The 23,898-nt window shown below is 40.4% G+C and overlaps 1 protein-coding gene across 3 annotated transcripts in view; it reads left to right on the forward strand.

Annotated features, from left to right (window-relative positions):
* Positions 1-23,898, forward strand: part of ATP9A (ATPase phospholipid transporting 9A (putative)) — an 89,037-nt gene that overhangs the window by 63,248 nt on the left and 1,891 nt on the right. For all 3 annotated transcript variants that reach the window (XM_026652798.2, XM_026652799.2, XM_026652800.2), the window contains exons 16-27: positions 6,111-6,203; positions 7,131-7,214; positions 8,048-8,218; positions 11,022-11,120; positions 12,568-12,657; positions 12,778-12,922; positions 14,727-14,791; positions 16,159-16,314; positions 17,773-17,837; positions 18,795-18,903; positions 20,658-20,715; positions 22,700-22,903. In XM_026652798.2, coding sequence (XP_026508583.1) covers positions 6,111-6,203; positions 7,131-7,214; positions 8,048-8,218; positions 11,022-11,120; positions 12,568-12,657; positions 12,778-12,922; positions 14,727-14,791; positions 16,159-16,314; positions 17,773-17,837; positions 18,795-18,903; positions 20,658-20,715; positions 22,700-22,903 — 1,339 coding nt within the window. The remainder of the gene's footprint in view (positions 1-6,110; positions 6,204-7,130; positions 7,215-8,047; positions 8,219-11,021; positions 11,121-12,567; positions 12,658-12,777; positions 12,923-14,726; positions 14,792-16,158; positions 16,315-17,772; positions 17,838-18,794; positions 18,904-20,657; positions 20,716-22,699; positions 22,904-23,898) is intronic.

Raw genomic sequence — 23,898 nt, forward strand, 5'->3', positions numbered from 1 at the left:
GCCCTGCTGGCTATTATGATAAGCATTTTTTCTGGAACAGAGGTTTCCTTGAAGTACTTGGTGCATGGGGTTTCCCAGAGGAATTAGGGTAACCAGGTGCACTTGTGCATGCAATTCTCTTATGTCTTCAATGACAGTAACTGCATATGCTAATTAGATGTGCAATTACATATGCATTTGCACACCTAATTCTTTATTTTGGTCCTATGCACTAATACAGTGGAGACCCAGATTTTCAAAAACCTGATTCAACTAAAAAGGAGCTGTTAGAAACAGTGGAAAATATGCAAAAAGAACAAGGAGTACTTGTGGCACCTTAGAGACTAACATTTATTTGAGCATGAGCTTTCGTGGGCTAAAGCCCACTTCATCAGATGCATGTAATGGAAAATACAGTAGGAAGATATAGATAGATAGATAGATATATACACACAGAGAACATGAAAAAATGGGGGTTCCCATACCAACTCTAATGAGACTAATCGATTAAGGGGGGCTATTATCAGCAGGAGAAAAAAACCTTTTGTAGTGATAATCAGGATGGCCCATTTCAAACAGTTGACAAGAAGGTGTGAGTAACAGTAGGGGGGAAATTAGCATGGGGAAATAGTTTTTACTTTGTGTAATGACTCATCCACTCCCAGTCTTTATTCAACCCTAATTTAATGGTGTCCAGTTTGCAAATTAATTCCAGTTCTGCAGTTTCTCGTTGGAGTCTGTTTTTAAAGTTTTTGTTGTTGAATAATTGCGACTTTTAGGTCTGTAATTGAGTGACCAGGGAGGTTGAAGTGTTCTCCAACTGGTTTTTTGAGTGTTATAATTCTTGACATCTGATTTGTGTCCATTTATTCTTTTGCGTAGAGACTGTCCAGTTTGGCCAATGTACATAGCAGAGGGGCATTGCTGGCACATGATGGCATATATCACATTGGTAGATGTGCAGGTGAACGAGCCTCTGATAGTGTGGCTGATGTGATTAGGTCCTATGATGGTGTCCCCTGAATAGATACATGGACAGAGTTGGCAACGGGCTTTGTTGCAAGGATAGGTTCCTGGGTTAGTGTGATTATGAAGGTTTTTTCTGTTTCTTTCCCCTCTTAGTCTGTTAACTGTAATATTTTTCTTGATGCTTGTTACCTACTCACAAACTGGTGAACCCATATTTAAACCTTTTCAAAACATTCTTAGCTCTCTTATCAAAGTGCAGCATTATTTATTTATTTATTTTTGTTTTGGTAGTGCCTGAAGACCAACCAAGATGGGCCCCACAGTTAATCCTCAATAGCCTTGAAAGGAAAACTATCCCTCCCCATTTCACAGATGAGAAAGCTGATGCAGAGTTGAAGGGACTTCCCCAAGCTTTCAGCGAGAGTAGTTTTACAGCCGGGGCTAGAATTCAAATAATTTTGGCTCTCATGACTATGTTCAGCCTAGTGGACCTCCCCACTCTTTAAATGAATAGTGACTGAGGTGTCTGCACTGCTAAAAAGATATATTTTTTACTAACGCACATGAACTATCTTGAGGTTAAAAACACACTGAGGACAATGCTCTTCTGTTTTACCTCCAGATAGCTCATGCATGTTAGGTGTATTTGTTTTTTGTTTTTTTACCGCTGGGTGCATGTGAGCTATCTGGAGGTTTAAAAAAAAACAAACCCCAAACCCATGCCCCAAGCGGTAGTATAGTGCTGACCTCATCTAGTTTACATTGTGGTAAAACTAACATGCATTGTCTTCACTGTGTTTTTACCCTAAGATAGTTCATGTGAACTTAGTTATCCTGTAATTAAAAGTGTCTCTTTTTAGCAGCAAAGACATGGCCTAGGAAGGGCCTTGTACCTCTCTAGTATTATTACAGGTTAGAATGGTAAGACAAATCTTACTTTGTAGGCGAGTATTTTAGGTTAGCATCTTCCATATGAGATTCTGCTATACAGTCACATTAATTAAGTTTATTCCATTGTCTCATGCTTTATAGTTTTTTATAGCACCACAAGAGTGAGATGCTTTTGCAGACATGCAGGGGCAAGAAGAAATTACAGTCTAAACAGATAATGTGAAGTTGAACGATGGTGGGGATGGTATACAACAAAAAGCTAAGTAATTCATTGGAGAAGCTTAGCATGCATCTGATTCCCTAATTTTTGTTGACATACAGATTAAGATATAATGTGAACATATGACAGTGTCAATAAGCTAAGCTGTGAGTAAGGAGCTAGGCAGTGTTGATAAAAGATTTATACAGCACCATCAATATATTAATATCACGTCCCATCTCATAGGTGGCATTTCAGACCTTGAATCTGCCATTGGTTCAGGACTCAGTGCTTTCCATTCTGGGGCCTGGGCCCTGGCACCTTTTGGGGGGTGGGAGTGAGGGGAAACAAGAGAATTTTATTGGCAGGCTAGCTTTAAAAAAACAAAACCCTGTATTTGGAATTGCTCCATGTTTTGGAACAATAGAATAAGTCCTAGGGGGAATGGACTAGTGGTCAGAGTGCAAGTGAGGTAATCAGAAGTACATGATAAATACAGGAATCTAGAAAACAACTGGATATCCTCGAGGATACAGTTCATAACTTTGTTCCAACAAGTGTCTGATATTAGACCTAGTTGGGACAATGCAGTCACCAAATGCTCATAGAAACAGAGCGAGTGCTGTGTTCCTTTTCATCAGCTGGATTATTTCTGTAGTGGAAAACAGTATAGACTAAACAGGTGGGTTGGCACCATCCAAATGGTCTATATGAGACCTAGATAGAAACAAAGAAATTTGACAAAACTTGTGGAAAATTTTCAACAAAATCTCCTCCCTCTCCCCAATTTTTTACTAGTTTTGTTCCATTGCAGTAACAGCAAGTGGTTAAGTCACCGACTTGAATTTCATCAAGGTTTTCACTTTCCATCCCCGCAGAGAGATGGGTGTCCCTGAAACATTCTGAACTTTTTCTTTATCTTCACTGAAAAGGAGAGCTTTAGTGAGCTTCCTTTTTTTCCTTCCTCTCTGACAATCTATCACTTAGAGTGGCATTGGACCTCCCAGGCCAGGATTCTGAATTCCATCCTAGTTTTTAAGGTAACTATAAGCCACAACTCTCCCTCTCTAATTAAAAATATTTCTAATATACAGTGCATATTAGGTATGATCTCTCTGAAGACCATGGCAAAACTCTCGTTCGCTGCATTTGGGAACATCGTCAGGCCTCAAATCTTGAGTGTCTACGTATATTATGCTGTTGTGGTGTCAGGGTCGAAGCCTTGGCCCCTATCCGATGGGCTTGTGAACCCTGTTCCTTCAATGTTGTGTGGCTGAACAACCAAATGAGCTCTGTCTTCTGTTTTGAACTGAAGCAGATTTTAATTAGCGGGTGCTAACTAGATGGGTATCACCACATACTGTGTTTCTGCATGCTCTGAACTCCTGTCTTCAAACAAAATTTTCATTCCTGTTTATGAAAAAAAATTTTTTGCTTAACAATTACTAGTTGTCAAGTAAAATTTTATATATTTATACCAGTGCACGTACCAAATATTATTTTTTACCTACAAGCCACCAAATATATTGGGTGCAATTGAACCAGTTATTTCATCAATATTAATTCTAAAAATAGTGTTTTAACTGTTGGGAAGGGGTGGGGGGGGGGGGAAATAGCTTATTGAGTAGCTAAGTATATAAAATAAATTCACAGTTGGAAAAACAATTCTAAAATCTCTTCCTTGAAGCTGTAAACTTCTGTCAGACTTCAGAAAAATATCTGAATAAGATATACAGCTAATTTCCTCTTGTCCTTATAGACGCACACAGATTTTAGCACCAGAAGGGACCAGTATGACCATCTAGTCTGACCTCCTGTATAATACAGGCCATAGAATTTCATCCAAGGATTCTTACTCAGAGCCAAAAAAATGTGTGGTTGAACTTCTTCTCAGAGATTCCTGCTTCCCCTTGTGGTCCTGCCTGCTGTCTCTTGTAAAGGGTCTCTTTGTATTATTACTATGATAACTTTTAAACTTCTTTAGCAGATGAGGACTAAGGTGGCAACGTATGTTCACAAGTAGCAGATGTTGCCTCATTTAAGACAGTTTGGCAATATTTGCTTGTTACACATGATCAACTGTCATTGTCTGGTGGTTTATTATTCCAGTTCTAAGAAGTCTTGTTATAACAAAGCAGCTACCCTCTTTACAGCATTGTTTACTTGCTTATCTTCATGTTAAGAAAAGGATTGCATTAAAAAGATATTTGTTTGTTGATCACAAAATTTTCCACTCTGCGTTTTTTTTTTTTCCACACATGTGGAATGATGATGTTTGTTTTGCAACAAAGATAGCACTATTGTCATATCTGGAACTGAAAGAGGCCTTTGAACCATGGCCAGAATCAGACCACGATGGAAAAAGATGTAGCTCTAAAACAATACAACTGGCAAATCTCTCTGTAGATTTATAGTGTGATCTTACCATAATATGAGAACGTGCTAACCTCCTGTTGAACTCTGCAAGAGGAAATGACTAATGCAAGGAGATAGTTGATACAATATTTATATTGGACAAAATTTATAAACTATCTTAAGCCAATTCTATAGCACAGGAAGTGGAGTCTTTATTCAGTTTCCTACAGAGATGTCGTTAAACACTTTTTCTTTAATCAAATAATTTAATACATAAATCTTTTGCCAATGCCAGAAAGCTTAATTTTTTTAAAACTAAGCGTGTTCTGGGTTTTCTTGGTGACCTGTAAAACTTGAACTCTGAGATGTACGAACTGTGCATATTGACACACAGGCAGTCAACACCATCGATCAGAAATAGTTTGTAATGCACCTGTAAGAACCACCACATGTTCCTGGTAAAGGTCTCAAAAATACTTAAGCAACAGCGTTCAAACGCAAGCAGCTAAAGCTAAGCACCTTATTCCCAGTGTAGGGACCTGAATAAAAAAATGTCTTGATAATCAGAGATATACTGAGTGTCCACAGCTCCTGTGAAGTTTCCTCAGCAAAGGAATCTATTTCCTCCTTCCACTCCCATTTTAATTATTTTTCTTCCATGCTGCCCCCTGTGTGTGGAAAGCACCCTCTCCAACACCAGCATGCCAGGCCCTCGCCCATTTCTCAGTCCAGTCCCTATTCCACAAGGCCCATCCTCACTAACCCCCATCAGTAAAATGTCTTTTCTGCCCTAGTGAATTGTCAGATGAGAAATGGGGGGGCGGGGGAGAGATTAAAAAACAAAACTAAACCCCTAGTTCCCCATTTCCTCTGGGTCTCCTAGTGCATCCTTGAGGCAGGGTTTTTTATTTTTATATAGTGTCAGCCATATCACCATTTAACTGGCTTCTGTAGTGGTTAGAAGACAAGGTAATTTTGCATCATCTAATATAAACTGGAGAGAGTACATTGCATTTTTTCCCTATTCCCTGTCTTCTTTGGAAAGTATTTTGGTTTTCTTCATTCACTGGTGTTTCTCTCCAAAGCTTCATCTTTTTGTTCTGTACATATTTTTTCCCCCCTCCATCCGCAGATGCTATCTTGGTTTACGATGCAAGTTCTCCTTGCACATTGTTTGACCTCCTTTGCAGAGTTTGCCAGTGTTTCCATTAGCCCACCATACTAATAACTGTGACCTCCTTAGACATTTGCCTGCTCAGAAAGGATTATGAATTTGTAACAGTGTAAATATGCATTGTTTACAATCTACAAATTAGTCACATCAGGTGAGGAAGGCAGTAGCCTAATCCCTCTGTGGCAGGCCTGAGTTTTAATTGTACTTATATATACAGCATAATTATAATACAGGGAGCCGTTAAGATTGGAATTTAATAGAGTAAAATCATTTATTTGTTACTTAATTTCCCCCTGTTACGTGTAAACATCAAAGTTGATTTCCAGGATGAAAACAAAATGCACCAGTGTCATGGTTACTCTAGACCATTAATGATTAGAGTTAGGAAGGGGATGACTATTTTCCATATAGAATAGTGTGAATACAACCCAGCCAGTATCACCTGTTATTGACCAAGAGGTTGATGATCCTTGCATGAAGTATCTTGCTGCCTGCTGTAGATAATTGAACCCATAATCTTTCACCATTTTCTTTCTCTCTCAGGATGAGTCAACGGGAGAAATCACTTTCTACATGAAGGGAGCCGACGTTGTCATGGCTGGCATCGTGCAGTACAATGACTGGCTAGAGGAAGAGGTACAAAGTAGTCTCACTTTCTTAGACGTAGAATATTTACTTCTTCAGGCAGGTGCTGCTTGTTCCATGGTGACACATGACTAAGCCTCCGACATTACTTTGGTGGAGCAGGCTGAGGTAGCTGTTAAAATGTATGCAGGAAAAAGATTGTTTGGTTTGGCATTTTGGTTGGTTTAACTTGTCGCAAGAGATACAGACACAGTATTAGTCAATTTTAAAAGGAAGCCAGGTGGCGAATTCAACCCATTTAGTCCAGGACAACTCTGGTAAACAAAATGGACGTTGTCCAAGCTTAGGGTAGTCACTGGTCCAGGTTTCTTGTTCTTTGTCTGGTAGTTCCTCTTTCTCACAAGATTTATCTTGGGTAACTGAGCCTGATTCTGCACTTGGCTTTATTTTAAACTGCTGGAAAACCAAGAATTGCATTTTGATTTTAAGTCTTTCTGAACCTCCTGCTTAAACCCATTCCATCGTATTGCTGGCAATGGTGAACAGTCTTCACAATAGCAGATATAAATGGTTCCTTTTCTATTTGACTACATAGGAATATTGTAGTATCTCTTTAAATAGTTTGTGAACAAAAGATACAGTGCTTATTGAAACCATGGGCTTGCATCCCTTCTTACTTTGGTATATATTCAAAGGAACTGAGATCAGTGGAGTAACTGAAGCCAGTGGAGTTACTTATGCCAGTTTGACACTGCTGTGAGAGGAGCATCGTTCCTGATCAGTGGTACAGCCTACAAATAGATTTTGAGATCTCCTCTTCCCTGGTTAATTTATCATGCTGTTTATCTGATGCTATGTATTCAGCTGGGTTGTTTGACTGGAACAATTATTTTGTTAGCATCATATCTACTGTTACAATCTCTGAATCAGTTAAGTTGTGATGCAGGTGATCGTTTACAATATGACACTTCTTTCCAGTGTGGTAACATGGCTAGGGAAGGCCTGAGGGTTCTTGTTGTAGCGAAGAAGTCCCTGACTGAGGAGCAGTATCAAGACTTTGAAGTAAGTTTGTATTTTTATAATCATGTAAGTGATGCCCACAGAGTTCTGATTACAGCACCTGCTTTCATCTCCCCACTCTTTATGTCATAATCACCATCATGCTGCTCTTTTAATCAGCTGGAGGTGTCTACTGAGTCGTGTGTAAGCAGTGCTACTCCCTAGGCCATTGCTTCTGCCATTTCCACAAGTTCCCATTCTAGAGATTGATTCCACAGGAGTTGCAGCCCAGGAATCCTGCCCCGTAGACTTCTGTCGTTACCATTTTACTTCTGCCAACATTCAGTGCTGCTTAGCCATGTTTAAAGTTACTGAAAAAGCTTGCATTGACATTTTGAATCTTCAAGTTTGTATCCTGACATTTGCAAAACAAGAGAGAGTCAAAGGAATCCTGTGTACTTTCAGGTGTTTTGGAAATGGGGGCTTCAGTTGCTTGTGTATGGAACTCTGGCAGATTGATTTGTCTATTTACCGCAATCTGGTCTAGATGAGCCAAATTTCAAGATCCATCTCTGAAATAGCACTTGCAAATTTTGTGTATACAGAAGAATTATTTGTGAGCACAGATCAGGTAACTGTGCATCTAACTGGCAGATTTGCATAATAAGTGTACAGAATTATAGGATCTCCTAGGAAAGACTTGTTTAGTCTCATTTGTCTTTGCACTGTAGGGTTAACGTTAACCAGTCATTACAGAGGACACCCTTGAGGTGGACTTAGCCTATGGCCTTGAGAGGCCTGAGTTGTGTCGTGTTGTTTAATCCTGTATTCCACAGACACACAAACACTCTTAGTTTGAATTACAGTGACTGGGTTTTGTCTTGTGCTATTCTCAGGCACGCTATGTTCAGGCGAAGCTAAGTGTGCACGATCGCTCACTGAAGGTAGCCACTGTGATTGAGAGCCTGGAAATGGAGATGGAGCTGCTGTGTCTGACTGGAGTGGAGGATCAGCTGCAGACGGATGTCAGACCCACTCTGGAGACCCTGAGAAATGCTGGCATTAAGGTTTGGCTAACCTAGAAATGGAATGCAGAACCTCAGTCTGACAGTGCAATTGAGGATAATGGCCAGAGAGTTGGCGGGAGAGTCTCTGGAATGTAACATTTGGAGTGAATGAGTCTGTCTGATAATAAACCCCCATAAAATTCTGATCTCCATTGAGTGTGACTATTGCAATAGGTGAGCAGCAGCGATAAGTGAAATCTTGTTGGTGTAAAATTCTTTTTCCACTGGCTGTAGAATAAGACACTAGCAACAAAGAAACTCTATTCTCTCTCTATATATATATATATTGTTCAGTCCAGAAACGACCTTATTATCTAATGTTGCTCTGCTCTGTTGGTTAATGGAAGTGCAACAGGACATGCAAATGATGACCCCATGTGCTCTGATTCAATGATTATATCATGTTATCATCTAATAGCTAATATTTTTGTACAGCGCTTTGACTATATAAAGCACTGTAAGTGCTGAGTACTAGCTGAGCACCTTAAAATGTGTCACCCTCGCCCAAAACTTTTTAATATACGAAGAAACCAAATATGCAGACGGAATGGTATCTATGTAAGATAAGTATAAAGAGTCAGCCAAGCTAGTCTTGTAAGTGGCTGCATGAAACACAAAGTTAGTTAGCACGGCTTGATTTCCTTTCTCTTCTGGCACCCAAATTATAATGTGCACGTTTTTGAGCACTGAGGTTGAAGCGCACGCATATGAATGTTTATGCTGTGCTATATAGCCACCAGAGGGAGTCTGAACCAAAAACAATAATGCACGAGGATTTTTTTTATGCCTTCTGGCTTTATGCCTTCTGGCTTTTTTATGCCTTCCATAACTTCTGCACCTACAGAATTAGCCATACATAGATGGTCAAAGCCAGGAATGATTACGGTTTGACTCTGCCTTTCCCCAAAATCTTGTCAGTCAGGTTCTAGGTTTACAAAATCAAGGGTGGTCTGGAACTAGCACTCAGAGTTGGGGGTGAAGAGTTGAATAAAAGGTTACCATTCTGGTTGCCTATTTCAAACAGAAAATAGACAAAACCTCACGTTGTATTGTAGAATCAAACCAGGCTGTTTCAGATACAGTACCCAGTTTACCTGAACTCCCAAAGTGTTTTTATTTTTGGGGGGAGGGTGGTGAAGAGGGTCTCAATAAACAGTTTTAGCTTTGATGCCATCTCTAATATTAACGTAACTTTGCACGTCAGTGAGTAGGTCAAACAAACAGAATACAGTTCACGTAGTTTCCATAGCAATATTTTCATTTTTATTAGTTAAATCTTGACGGTTTGGTCCAAAAATGTTTGTTTTTGTTTTTAACTTGGCTAAAGTCACTGCCTTGATGCTGAATGGATAGCCCTGTTAATGACTGCATACGTAGTGTTGCAATTTACAGTAGATGTTCTGCGGCTCATGTTCTTTGGGATTCTGCATGTCAGGAGAGAATCAAGACTGAAGGGAGTTTTGTAATTCATTCTGGAGCTATCTGTTTTCTTTATTTCTTTATTATACTATCTTGTTAATTACAATAAGTGTCCTACCTGGCTTTTAGCTTATTAAACGCCTTTTAGTGAATGAAACAAACAAGTGGATCCTTATTTGATCTGCTCCAACAGGGGAAGGCCTGGAGGGAATTAAAAGCACCAGGTAAAGAATAGCCAAAACCCCAAATATTTATACTGTTGAAGAAATTCCCTTCCAGATTATAGCAAATATTGGTCAGCACTGCTGGTCACACTGCTTTCTAGTGTCCTTGTTTAATGACTGAATTGTTTTCATATACGCCGTCTTCATTTTCATTTAATTAGGGCAATGGAACAGCTTCCATACAAGGAGAGATTAAAAAGACTGGTTCTGTTAAGCCTAGAAAAGAGACAACTAAGGGGGGGAATGATAGAGGCATATAAAGTCATGGTGTAGAGACAGGGAAATGTTGTTTACTCCTTCACACTATGCAAGAACCATGGGTCACACAATGAAATTAATGGGCAGCAAGTTTCAAACAAATGTAAGGAAGCACTTCTTCACACAACTCATGGTCAGCCTATGAAACCCATTGCCAGTGGCTGTTGTGATGGGTTCAAAAAAGAACTGGATAAGTTCATGGAGGATAGGTCTATCAATGGCTATTAGCCAAGAGAGTCAAGGACACAACCTCATGCTGGGGGAGTCCCTAAACCTCTGCCTGCCAGAAGCTGGGACTGGACAGCAGAGGACGAATCACTGAATAAATTGCCCTATTTTGTTCATTCCCTCTGAAGCAGCTGGCACTGGCCGCTGTTGGAAGACAGGATAGTGGGGTAGATGGGCCATAGGAATGACCCTGTATGGCCATTCTTATGTTTAGTTTGTTCCATACACGCGGGTGGTGAGCTAACTGCAGTTGCATCATCTATATTTCAGGCAAGGCCATGCAGGAGCTATTTGCAGCTGGGGCTAAAGATTTCTGAATAAAACTTGCAGAGGATGGGGATACATTCAAAGGGTCTGCCTCTTCCATTTATGTTTTGTGTTTTATCAGTGAAGTCTTGAAATGGCAGGTGGGAAAATGTGCAGATTTCATAACCCACTGTATGCTGCAGCATTTTTCAAACCCCTTAATTCCTCTGTGAGTAGGGGAATTCCCTGCCCTTTTTAAATGGGATTCTGTTGTAGAGGAATTTGTTGAACACCACATGTTTTCTGTTGTAAATATGGTCTATTTACATGCATGCATAAAGGCCCAGAGCTCCTAGAAGTTCCCTGCAAACATAGTGTTTGTTAGGTTTTGTGTTAATTTGGGGATATAAAAATATTTTTAATTTCAGGTGTGGATGCTGACAGGGGATAAGCTAGAAACAGCTACTTGTACAGCGAAGAATGCTCATTTGGTAACCAGAACCCAGGACATTCATATATTCAGATTGGTGAGTAAAGTACACTTATTCCTTGTGGGTGAAATTCACCCTTCTCTGGACTTGTTCAAGAAACTAAGTTGGGGATCAGAAGGGACAGAATACCCCAATCTGCAAGCAAGCTATAGTGCATTACTTCCATGGTGCTTCCTCCAGCCTGTGGCCTGGAATAATGGCTACTGATCTGCACCCCCTACAAGGGTGGTTCCTGGCCAGTGATTTACCGTAAGCAGAATACAGACCTACCCCAGTTCTCCCCTTGAGTCTGATCCTGCACCTACTGAAGTCAGTGGCAAAGCTCCCATTGACTTCAGTAGTGCTGGGTTGACCCTCTGTGCTGATCTGTTTGGAGCTAGCATGGAGCCCACCCCTGCAGCATACAAGAGTAAAATGTCTTCCTCCCTTCCCCACAAGGCTGTTCTGCCACACTGCTATGGTGGTTTGGCATCATGGAGGGCCTTGAGTGGGCACTATGCCAATAGATAACTTCAATCCCGTGAGCAGAGATAATAGTGAAGTTGGGCAGGTCACTGATGATACTCGAGATGTACAGTTTTTGAGGTTCCAGGAGGACAGTGTAATAACTATGTAATTTCTCCTCATGGTTCCAAAAATACCCAGAGTTAATGGCATCCCTTAGTCAGTCCCCAGACTGTTGCCTCACCACATGACCACTGCAGCAGTCATGTAACCCTAAAACCAGCACACACCTTGGACCATTTATTTCAGCCCCCGTGAGCAAAGGCCCTTGTGTAACTATGCTGCTAATTTCTGCAGACACTAATAAGAAACCTAGGGTTTGTTTTCCAAAGGCTCAGCAAAAAATGATATGATGCATATTTCATAAGATGATTGGTGAATTTCTGTTCTTTCAAATGCAGTTTTGGGCCCAAATCTTCAAAATTCTTGTGCATATTCAAACCCCACTCCCTGACAAGGGCATGAGAGTTGAGGTTTGCACACACAAAGAGGGCAATGGGATGGGGATGTAAACCCCAATTCACACACACAAATGAAACTTGAAAATGTGGACATGGCCGGCTTTAGGCCGATTCGCCCGATTCCCCCGAATCGGGCCCCACGCCAGCACCTAAGAGGGCCCTGCACTGGCGCCTTTTTAATTTTTACTCACCCGGCAGTGCTCCGGGTCTTCAGCGGCATTTCGGCGGCGGGTCCTTGAGTGCCACCGAAGACCCGGAGCGAGTGAAGGACCCACTGCTGAAGTGCCGCTGAAGACCCGGAGCGCCGCCGGGTGAGTACGAATGGGGCCCCGCACTTGCTAAAGCTGGCCCTGAATGTGGACCTTAATTTCACCCTGTTTTTGGTTCTGTTTTTAGTCAGAAGTATGTCTGATAACCTGATTGATTTGCCAATGTCCGGGAGTATGTGATCAGGATTGTATTAATTTATTTTGTTCTCGCCAATCACATACTCTCTCAGCTGCTGTGCTCATTTCCAGGTGACTAACCGTGGAGAAGCTCATTTGGAGCTGAATGCGTTCCGTCGGAAACATGACTGTGCGCTTGTGATTTCTGGTGACTCGCTAGAGGTAAACTTCGAATTCTTATGACAGCTGTATAGGAGTCCCAAGGGTATTATGTGTGTGATTTGGTTTAGGGAAATATATGCAATATAATCATCTTTTAAACTTCCCTCTCCTGTAAAACAGGTGTGTCTGAAATATTATGAGTACGAGTTTATGGAGTTAGCTTGCCAGTGTCCTGCCGTGATATGCTGCCGATGTGCCCCCACACAGAAGGCCCAGATTGTGCGCTTGCTCCAGGAAAGAACTGGCAAACTGACCTGCGCTGTAGGTAAGGAACGCATCAGCTATCCATCTCAGTCTCATTTTTATATTCACTTTTCTTTTAATTAATTTTTGACACGTTGAAGAGAAACGGATTCAACTCTTCTCAAACAGGAGGGAAAAACATACAAGTCTTCTTTCCTTTAGTTAAAAGTTAATGGATCATTTTTAGTATTAATTTTTTTCGGAATATACAGTACACTATTTTCTTTTCCTGATTTAAGTGCTCAGCAAAGAAAAAACAAGGGCCTTTGTCCTCTTGCTCTTTATTGCATAAAGAAGCCTGAAAGATTATTTTTATTGTTATTTAATTCTGCTTTTTTTATATGTACTAGACATTAAGGTCAAACATATAAAATTTTTCACTTAAGAAACATGGCTGAAAAATAATGAGTGGAACAGATACGCAGATATTCAAATGAGTTAAAGTAGGATTTTTTTGTTTTTTTGCTTTTAAGATAATACAAAATTGTTACTCTTTGGGATTTCTCTTAGGCACTACATAGAGTGCTGGTCTTATAAACAGAACAAAGCAAATAGTGAAAGTTTTTTGTGACCTATTCAGCAAAATAAATAACAAATTTTAAATCACTGTATTCACAAACCCATTATCCATTTTGTTTGTGAACATTCGTGCAAATGTAAGTCTGTATGTGCAAATGTTCAGAAATATAAATATTATCCAAATCTGAAATAATTTGTTTACACAATGCATAATTTAACTTGTAGAGCTCATTAACACAATATATTATTGGGGCCAAGAACTAAACAGGATTCAGGAAAGGATCAGAGGTTAATATGGATGAGACAGTCCAGTTACATTAGATATGAATTAAAAAAAATTAGGCCCTCCCATTAAACCAAGCACTTTAAGTACATAAGTATTATGAAGTCAGTTGGTCTGCTCATGTGCTTAAAACTAAGCATATACTTAAAATGCTATGCTGAAGTACAGTCATATAGAGAATATAAACCCATATGCTTTAGGGCATAAACCAGCCACTAACTGCTGAAGTTAGGAAGAAATTTCCTTTATTATTATGCAAGACTAGTGTGACCTGGTATGGCAACTCTTCCGTTTTCAAACTAAGCAGTCTTCTTTCATTCATGGTGGAAGTGGAAATATTTTGTGACACCTCGTGACATCAGTGGTAACAAGAAATAACAAATAAAATGAAAGTGTTTTGTGGAATAACCTATAAACTGAAACTGGGCATATTCATTTGGTGGGGGGGAGGGCAGAAAAACTTCACAAATATTGAGATTGGGTTTTGCAAAAAGAAGAGTTCACATTTCATCTGGAAAAATTGTTCATTGTGAAGCTAGAGAGACAAGGTGTGTGAGGTAATATCTTTTTCTGGACCAATAAAAGATATTACTTCAGTGACCTTTCTCTCTCTCTCTCATATCCTGGGACGAACACGGCTGCAACAACACTCATTCTGAAGCTCTAATTCTGAGCCAAGCTGCTAACTTTTCTTCAATATTCTGGATGAAATTTCATGGCCTATGTTATACAGGAGGTCAGATTAAATGATCTAGTGGTCCATTCTGGCCTTAAGATCCTACGAATTGATGAAAAATTGTGCAAGACATTTGAACACCCAATTCCTATTTAAAATTTAGGGCATCCACTCCTCCTAGCTTGCTTTGAACATGTCAGCCCTAATGATTTTATTCTAATTCCCCATGGGCTAACGTCCTTTCTGACTTTAAAGTTTATGAATTTATTAATTCAGCTACATTCAGTAGCTATAATAAGTGACTCTCTTACTGTATTCCCTGCCCTTTCTCTGTGCTCTAACGTGCAGGTGATGGAGGGAATGATGTCAGCATGATTCAGGAGGCTGACTGCGGTGTTGGGGTTGAAGGAAAGGTGAGATTATGAAGCACACGTCATATTTGATACAACTTGTCATATAAATGCAGAGGCTGGTTTCCAAGTGCCCCTTTTATTGAATCCTTATTGATTCATGTCATAGAAAGAGCAGTTGCCTTGAGAAGAAAAGATATCGGGCCAAAAACACTGGCCCTTTTCAGGCTAGGATGAAAAATAGTTTGGTAAACTGGGCAATCATTTAGCAAAACTCATGCTGATATTTACTAGAGCAGGGGTTGGCAACCTTTCAGAAGTGGTGTGCCGAGTCTTCATTTATTCACTCTAATTTAAGGTTTTCACGTGCCAGACATTTTTAGAAGGTCTCTTTCTATAAGTCTATGATATATAACTAAACTATTGTTGTATGTAAAGTAAAAAACATTTTAAAAACCTTAAAGAAGCTTCATTTAAAATTAACTTAAAATGCAGAGCCCCCCGGACCGGTGGCCAGGACCCAGGCAGTGTGAGTGCCACTGAAAATCAGCTTGCGTGCCGCCTTTGGCATGCCGCCTTTGGCATGCGTGCCATAGGTTGCCTACTCCATACTAGAGGATTCTACGTAGTCAGACCAGGCTACTTCATTCTTGCTTCATCGCTATGCATAGATGCTCAAAACACCTGAGTTGTAGCTGATCCTATAATATATTCATTAGAACTGTTTTGTATTAATATGGAAAATGGTGACATTGGATCAGGAGTCCCACCACTTATTGTACAGAACTCCTACGTATCTTGGAAGGAGAGGAATGCATTTGCAAACAGCATAAAGGCTGTGCATGAAATGGGCCAAAAAATAAAATCAAAGCTGTTTGAAAGCAACCTTGTGAGCCTAAAAGGTTGTGTTATAACTCATTTGCTGGCCCAGTAAACGGCGGTATCCTATTATCTCTCATAGCCACTGCAGTACACTTCTCATCCAGACATTTTCATTCGAGTACTTGTGGTACTGACAGTGGGTATGTTCCCAATATAGCATCTGGTAATGTATGTGATGTTAGTGCCACGCTAACATGCATGCTGTGAACCCTAATTCACACACCTTCCTTCTGGGTTTGAACCATGAAACCAAATAGGTATTGTCCTTGAATGGTCTTTTCATTTTTCATTTCTTTTCATGCTTGAATGTTGGGGGCAGGAGGTAGAGGGAATGGGGGAGGCAGCTGGGGGCTGAGGGAGGAAATAGAGATGCTAAGATAATGGTTTTTCCTCATCCAGTGCTGTTAAAATATATATATATATATGAGGGGGGGCAGAGTTGGTATTTTTACTGTCAATACTGTTTAGGCATGTATTAACATGAATGGTGTTTCTTAATCTTATGTAATCTTGTGACCTCATGGTCTTTGATTTATTGACCTACATAGGAAGGAAAACAAGCATCCCTTGCAGCAGATTTCTCTATCACTCAGTTTAAACATCTGGGCCGGTTACTGATGGTGCATGGAAGGAACAGCTACAAAAGATCTGCAGCTCTCAGCCAGTTTGTGATCCACAGAAGCTTGTGTATCAGCACGATGCAGGTAAATGGAGTGAATGGACTGTTCCATCTTGGCTTTTAGTGTGTGTGTGTTTGTGAGTGTGAGTGAGACTGGGGGGGAGGAATGTGAAAAGTTCAAAATTCAAGCTTTTCATTTCACATTTGGCACAGCCCCTGGCTTTCTTTGGAACTTTAGTGGGTTTGATCTTGAAAAGAAGGTAACTTTTTTGCATGAGAAGAGGCTCGCCTCCATGTAAAGATGTTTCCATTTTTGAACAGTCAGCAATTTTCCCCCAAAAAATATTATTTTAAATTTTCTTTTGGGCACAAAACAGTTTGCATCAAAAACATTTGAGCTTTGAGATTTCACATATATGTGAATGTGACAACAGCCATTCCATGGAAATATTATAAAATATTGTATTTCTTCTGTATGAAATGGCTCCTAAAGCCTCTCTTCAGCAAGTTACTTAAGAGTGTATAACTTTAAGCACTGAGGAGCCCCACTGAACTTGATGGAACATCTCATGTGCCTAAAGTTAGGTACCTTGCTGAATCAGGGCCTACTAAAAGTTCAGTCCTGTAGGGTGCTGAGCACTTTAGGGAGGTGCTGACCTCATTAGAAGTTGAGGCATGTATTACCCACATTAAGTGCTCAGCATCTTGCTAGATTGAGCCGAAAGGGCTTGACTTCCATTGACTTCAGTGGGAAAAAGAACTGGGTCCTCAATGACAAAATATGTTTTCTGTTCACAGAATTTCAGGTATTTTTCATTATGTTTGCACAACTTCAGTATTGAGCAAGCAAGGTTGATGGGTATTTGTCAATTGATTAAAAACAATAGGTTGTGTTAGACTGAGAGAATTTAAAGAAATGTATGAGTTCATGAGCAGGATTCTGTCTTCAACTATGAGTGCTTGGATGCTTGGACATATTTGGTGACAGCAGTTACTGTTTGGAAGTTTTTCTTTCAAGCCATAATATTGCTGACAAACATATCTCTTTTAAACAAACGTTTTTCAGTAAAATACGGGATCATTCCTGTTTTTGAGAATGCAGGTACCATCTCCATTCTGAGATCAAAAGTCCATGCTGGAGTTTGCCTCTATCCTTTGTCTCCATCACTAAGTGCTAATACATTTTACATTGTGTAGCTAACCCTCCAGAGGGTTAGCTACACATATCTAAACACCCGTCCTTTCGGACATCTGGATGAAAACAGCAGGCTTTTGATGAAACACTCCAACCTCTCTTTTTGTGGGATTATGTAAAGAGAAGTTTACCAAAGGGGTTCAGTTCTCCACAGTTTGCTGTTAAACATTCTCCTTTATCCCAGTTTTGTGCAGGAGTCAAGGGAACGGATATTACAGTCTCCTGTCTTCGTCTCAAGAATTTTGAGTCTACTGCAAATACTTTTCAGTTTGGATAAAGTAGGATTTATCAAATATAACTTACACTGCAGCTTTTGAAGCCTGACAGTCCTTTTCTTTTCTTTGCTAGGCTGTCTTCTCATCGGTGTTTTACTTTGCATCAGTTCCTCTCTACCAGGGTTTCCTCATTATTGGGTAAGAGCAAAACTGTTCAGAAAAAAATGTGAAAACCCTGTGCAAAGTGAATAGATTCCTGTCTGAAAAGTGATACATGTGAAAGTTTATCAGAGGTATGCAAGTCTCCTTAGTACGTGTACTGGTAAGTACTCAGTAATGCTCTGTATTGATGCCTACTGCAAATGCCACTTCAGAAATTGGAGAGAGAATCTCATCCCTGTTCCAGCCCCTGTATGCTATGGTAAAAGTCCGGGTAGTGTAAAGGGGCTCTAAAAGCCCTGGAGCTGGCCAAGGAAGAATTCCCCTGGTTCAGGAACTGAGGAGCAGGCTGTCTTCTAGTGATGTCTTTGTGAGCTGTGACACAGGGGTGTGGCAAGGGTGAGGCTGCAGCACGTAGTGCTGTGGAGATTCTGGGCCGCAGTACTACCTATAGGAAGCTAGGCACAGGCTCTGTCACAGACATAGCCTGCTGGGGGACCCTTTTATCCCCCTCTGAGCATAAAGGTGGCTTAAAATCACCTTAATTCTCCTCCTCCCTCTGGGCTTTGAGAGGCACAGCCCCAAATCTCACCCGTACTACCTAAGTTGCTATGCCCATGTCATTGTGCTTGCATAATATTCATTTGCTCATGCTGTCAGATACGTGTTTAAAAAAAAACAGCCCAACCCTCTGAACTGAATTACATAGTCAAATCCAGCACTGAAATAGTTCCATCTCTAAAAGGAAAATGTGTAACATCGGTTACAATACCTGCAGCTTCCGTTTAGGAATGGTTCTATTCATAAATTTAAAGTAGTAAATATTGCAATAATTTTTCTGTACATACAGTATTGTGTTCCATTTGTGAGTTTATTATGTGACTATTATTGAGATGCAGGGAGCAGCACGTATTTCCTTTTTGAAGACTTGTGTATTCATTTTTATGGCTTAAACAATGTGTGCTCTATTGATGTCTCCTATCTTGTTCTGCTCAGGTATTCCACAATCTATACAATGTTTCCAGTCTTCTCTCTGGTCTTAGACAAGGATGTCAAATCTGAGGTTGCTATGTTGTATCCAGAGCTCTACAAAGATCTTCTTAAGGTCCAGTAGATCTTATTCTGTTTCTCTTCCATCTGCTCCATATATAATCTTTGGCTTGATTTGGAACTGGCTTTCAGAGAGACAAACCAAACACAATATCCATAGACATGGTACTTTATCGTATGACTCTAAAAGTACAGTTGTCAAGAGGCAAAATTCTATTTACAATTTTAACTTATTTTTATTTTCTCACAGCTCGTTGTGTTTGTTAACAGTTAGCTGCTTATTAGAACAGGCCAGAAAATAGAATTTCCATCCTGTGGGAAATTCTGAATGTTTGAAATTTTGTTTCCTTTCAAATCGGAATGAAATATCAGACCTCAGAATTTCCCACAAAAAAGGAATATTCTGATTTTGGAACATGACACCTCCACCACTTGTCCTCAGTCTCTGTGTCCCCCCAGCTCTCATCGTGGCTTCTCACTTCCACTGGTGTTGGTCCCTGATGACATGAAGATGGGATGGAGCAGGCACTGACCCACCACCAGGCTGAAGCTGTGGGAAGGGGGGAAAGTGACAGGGACCCAGCATCGTGCTGTGGGTACAGAATGACAGGAACTTTAGGAGGAAAACCCACCATCCCCTCCTTTCATAGAATATCAGGGTTGGAAGGGACCTCAGGAGGTCATCTAGTCTAACCCCCTGCTCAAAGCAGGACCAATCCCCAGATAGATTTTTGCCCCAGATCCCTAAATGGCTCCCTCAAGAATTGAACTCAGAACCCTGGGTTTAGCAGGCCAATGCTCAAACCACTGAGCTATCCCTCTCCCCCATTCTGTTGAAAATGTTGTTGAAATTGATGTGTTCCCATTAAATGGGTTGATTTTGTCAAATCAGTATTTTCCAATTGAAATCTGTTCTATCGGAAAATTCTGGACGAGCTCTACTGCTTAAGATCTATTCAAAAACAGTAGTTCAGATGGTTTCTTGCATGGAGATTTGCCTTACAGGTGACCTAAAAAGAGAACAAAAGATTGATTTTGTGCTGTTTTTGCTGCTTTATGATATGTACGGGAGGCCTGAAAGAGTTTTCTTTGTTTAAAAAAAAAAAAAAAAAAAGAGAGAGAAGTCCACTTGATTTGATTTTTACCTTAAAAATGTGAGGAATGCCAAGTCTTGCCACTCTTTTATTTTTCTGGAGAACTCTTTGAATGATTTGGGTATGTGGACTAGGAACATCCTTAATTGAAGGGAAGGGTGAGCTGATTCTTCAACAAAGACATCCTTTCCCCCAAGAATTTCCATTAAACAGAGTCCAACAGAAGCAAAGTGAGTGTTTTCCAACAGTCTGAATAAGTCACCTCCCATCTCCATCTGGTTTCACTCTGATGTGGTCTCTGAGGTCATAAACCACTAATTCTCCAACCATCCTTAGGCCTGGTCTACACACAGTGTTTTGTACTGCTTTGTCAGTTAGAAGAGTGATTTTTATTTTTTTTTACATTTTTACTTATACCCAGAATTCCCCTAGTGTGGATGCAGTTATACTGGTAACCCTATACCAAAACATAGTTTATTCCCATTCCCGTACAGGAATAGCTATACTGATACGAAGCACTGTTTATACCAAAATAATTGTGACAGTATAGTCAAATGCCTATTATGCACCATGAAGAAGCACAAAAAAGACATCAATTTTCTTCCCTTTGCAGGTCACCTCTAAACCACCTATTTTAGATTTATGTCAGAGTTGCTTGATAATCTATAAATTAGTTTTCAAAAGTCATATTTGCTGTCTTTCTTTTTCTTTATAGGGGCGACCGTTGTCATATAAAACATTTTTAATATGGGTTTTGATAAGTATCTATCAAGGTAAGAAACTGCACCTTTTTTTTCTCCTAGTGTTCCCGTACCTGTCAGGAATTATATAGCCGTCCTGCTGTATTATCAAAAGTAGAGTATTGCTGGAATAACGACCCTTTAGGATAGGGTGAAAATAGCCATTCCTTGCATCAGAACAATGACCGCAACCATCTTAGTAATGCAAAAAAAATAAAAAAAAATCACTTAAAACTAAACATTTGTAGCAAGTGGCTTACCAACATTTTAAAGTACTGGGTCATGATAGGAGACAGCAGGTGAGTCAGGAGATTTGGGGTCTGTTCCCACTGTGGCCATTGATCTGCTTTTTGACATTGGGCAAGTCTCTTCACCTTACCCCACTTCAGGTATCCCACCTGTAAAATGAAGTTAATGACACTTGCCTTTGTTTTTAAATCTATGAAGGGAAACCACTATATAAACACATTATTATCTATTAGTCATAATAGTCCCAGTTCTGGTGACTACCTAGCTGAGATGATTGGCTTATTCCCAGCCAAGGAAATGACCCTTTCTGGTAGTGAAGGACCTGAAGAAACTTCTAGTTCTTGAGATCAAATAACTTGCACTTTATCTGGGCTTTTATCTTCAAGTTGCTAGAAGCTATTCACAAAACTACTTTGGTTACCCTGTATTTGTTTCAAGTGTGGATGCACCCCTTGGTTTAGCTCCTAGAAAGTCAGCCTGTTGGTTTAAAAAAGAAAGAGAGAACCTCAAGCACAAGTGATTTCTGTTGCTATTAGCTAAGGAAGCATGCACCACATGTACATCTAGTGTTGAGGTTGCCTAGTTAAAATGGCCATACGATCCTGTGACAAAATGATATTTTCCCAAACTCCTTTATCGACAGAAGCGGAAAGAAATGTGCCCAAATCAGCAGTTTTAAATGACATTGCCATCCTTAAATGGGGAGCGGGGCCAGCAATAGAAAATCTCTGTTAGATTTCAGGGGATGAGTCTAATGCAGTAGAATGCTATGGCAGGACTAATGGTCTCCAGTTGCTATATAAATACTATGGCAAAGCCAAGACATTTATAGAAAGTTCACAAGTGGTGGAAAGTCAAAGCCAGAGGATGATGCATTGGGGAAAAGTTCTTTCTCAGATGAAGCCACTATCCTGTTGCAGTATTTGGTTAAAGTGACTTCATATCTACTGTGCTAAATGACTAGAAAGCAGCAGGCTAAACAATTAGACTAGTTGCTAGCAGTGGTGGGCCTGACCCAAACGGAACCAGCCCAAACGCTGGAGAGTTCAGAGCTGGATCTGAACTTTGTGGCTCAGGCTCTAGTCCCTTATAGGGTTTCTCCTCAGAAACTAGCATGTGATAGATGTTGGTGCCAATTACTCATGCTGCTGACATGAATTATTTGTGCAGGTGGCTGGGCAGGGAGTTGTGTGAGCTTTCCAGCCCAGCCAGAATAGGGGCCCAAAATAATGCTTCCTTAATGCCACTTTAATTTGTGCTTGTTTAGGGTGGAGGACTTGGCCCAAGGAGGGCACAGAAAACCTAATTATATATGCACTCAGCATCCCTACACCTTGTGCTTCCATCTGGGCTTCAGGGCAGCACAGGAGAAGTTACAAGTGTTTGATATTTGTCTTCTCTTTTGAGTAGTGACTGTGCTTCTTTTTCTGGAAGGACAAATAGATCGCCCTAATCTTCAAGTGATCTATGACCGTAGCTAAAATCATATACTTCATATTTCCACATCTGTAAATCTGACATGCCCCTATGAAACATTGACCACCTGTGTAGTGTCTCTTACTCATTGCACAGAAGTTCTTTTATCTTCTTAATGCCATGTCATAAATAACTGATTTACTGTCCAACATGCATTATCAAAAGCCATTGCAAACTGTCTTAAGAGGTGACCTTATGTTTCTGCACTTTCAGGACTGAGACTGATGTTTAGAACTTAGATTGATGTTTAGCAGTAAGATATCCAGCCTCTCTCCTTCTTTTTTCCTCACAGGTAGTATCATCATGTATGGAGCTCTTCTGCTGTTTGAGTCTGAATTTGTCCACATTGTGGCCATTTCCTTCACATCCCTGATTCTTACTGAGTTACTGATGGTGGCATTAACAATCCAGACATGGCACTGGCTCATGATAGTGGCAGAGTTGCTCAGCCTCTCCTGCTACATAGCCTCTCTGGTCTTCTTACATGAGTTTATTGGTAAGGTTAAATATCTTCTATTTCTTCAGGTCTTTCCACTCAAATGTTTACATGCTTAACAAGAGGGTAAGGGCATAAATTGGGCTCACAACTGCCGATGAACTAACCTACTGTAAGTTATCCCAGGGACCAGATCTATTAGCTTGAAGGCAGTAGCAGACTCTCAGATCCCATTACACAGTCCAGCCACTAGAGAGGGACAAAGACACACTTGGCCAATATGTTACACATTGGCCCAGGAGTCTCATCCTGGCCTTCAGGGTTTCGCAGCAGTTCAGATCCCCACACAAGGCACCACTTGATTGGGTCATCTATGGGGCTTGAACCTGAGACCTCTGAATGTAAAAGCATCACCCTCTGTTGCTGGAGTGAAAGACCATGTCCATTAGCTGGATGTAGTAGTGGACTCACTAAAACTTGGCTCAATTTCTTTATTTCATCTGGACTTTTGTTTTATATTTTCATTTGTCTAAATGGAAGACGCATCTCACATGCTAGAAGAAAACAGATAATGAATTCCACATTTCCCTGGGCAGTCAGGCTGTTAAATATCAGATCCCTGCAACGTGTTTCAGTGTACTATCAGGGACCACAAGATGTCACTACTTCCCCCAGAAAGCCTTGCAAACTCCTAGGATGATATCCTGCTGCAGAATAAAACAGCCCTCTCATTTCCTCGGTTCAAAGCCTCCATGTGCAATAAGGCTATCTCTTACACAAGAGTATTGTGGCTCATCTTTGAATGCACTTCAAATATATCCATAGTGCTTCTGTGATTATACAATGTAAAAAGAGGTGCTACATGGTATCTGAATGAACGGAGATAATTCATATTCAGCACTACTAGCGAGTTAAAGAAAAAAAACTCCCAGAGCTAAAATCCATCTAGAGACCCTTTAAAGAAAGCTAATGTAGTTCATTTTGCCACGGGGGTGAAGGATTTCAATATTTCATATCGGGTTTATGTCCATAATTGTCTGTCTAGACAAAACGCC

This window comes from Terrapene carolina, unplaced genomic scaffold (assembly GCF_002925995.2).
Source record: "Terrapene carolina triunguis isolate 2854851 unplaced genomic scaffold, T_m_triunguis-2.0 Scaffold130, whole genome shotgun sequence".
NCBI lineage: Eukaryota > Metazoa > Chordata > Testudines > Emydidae > Terrapene > Terrapene triunguis.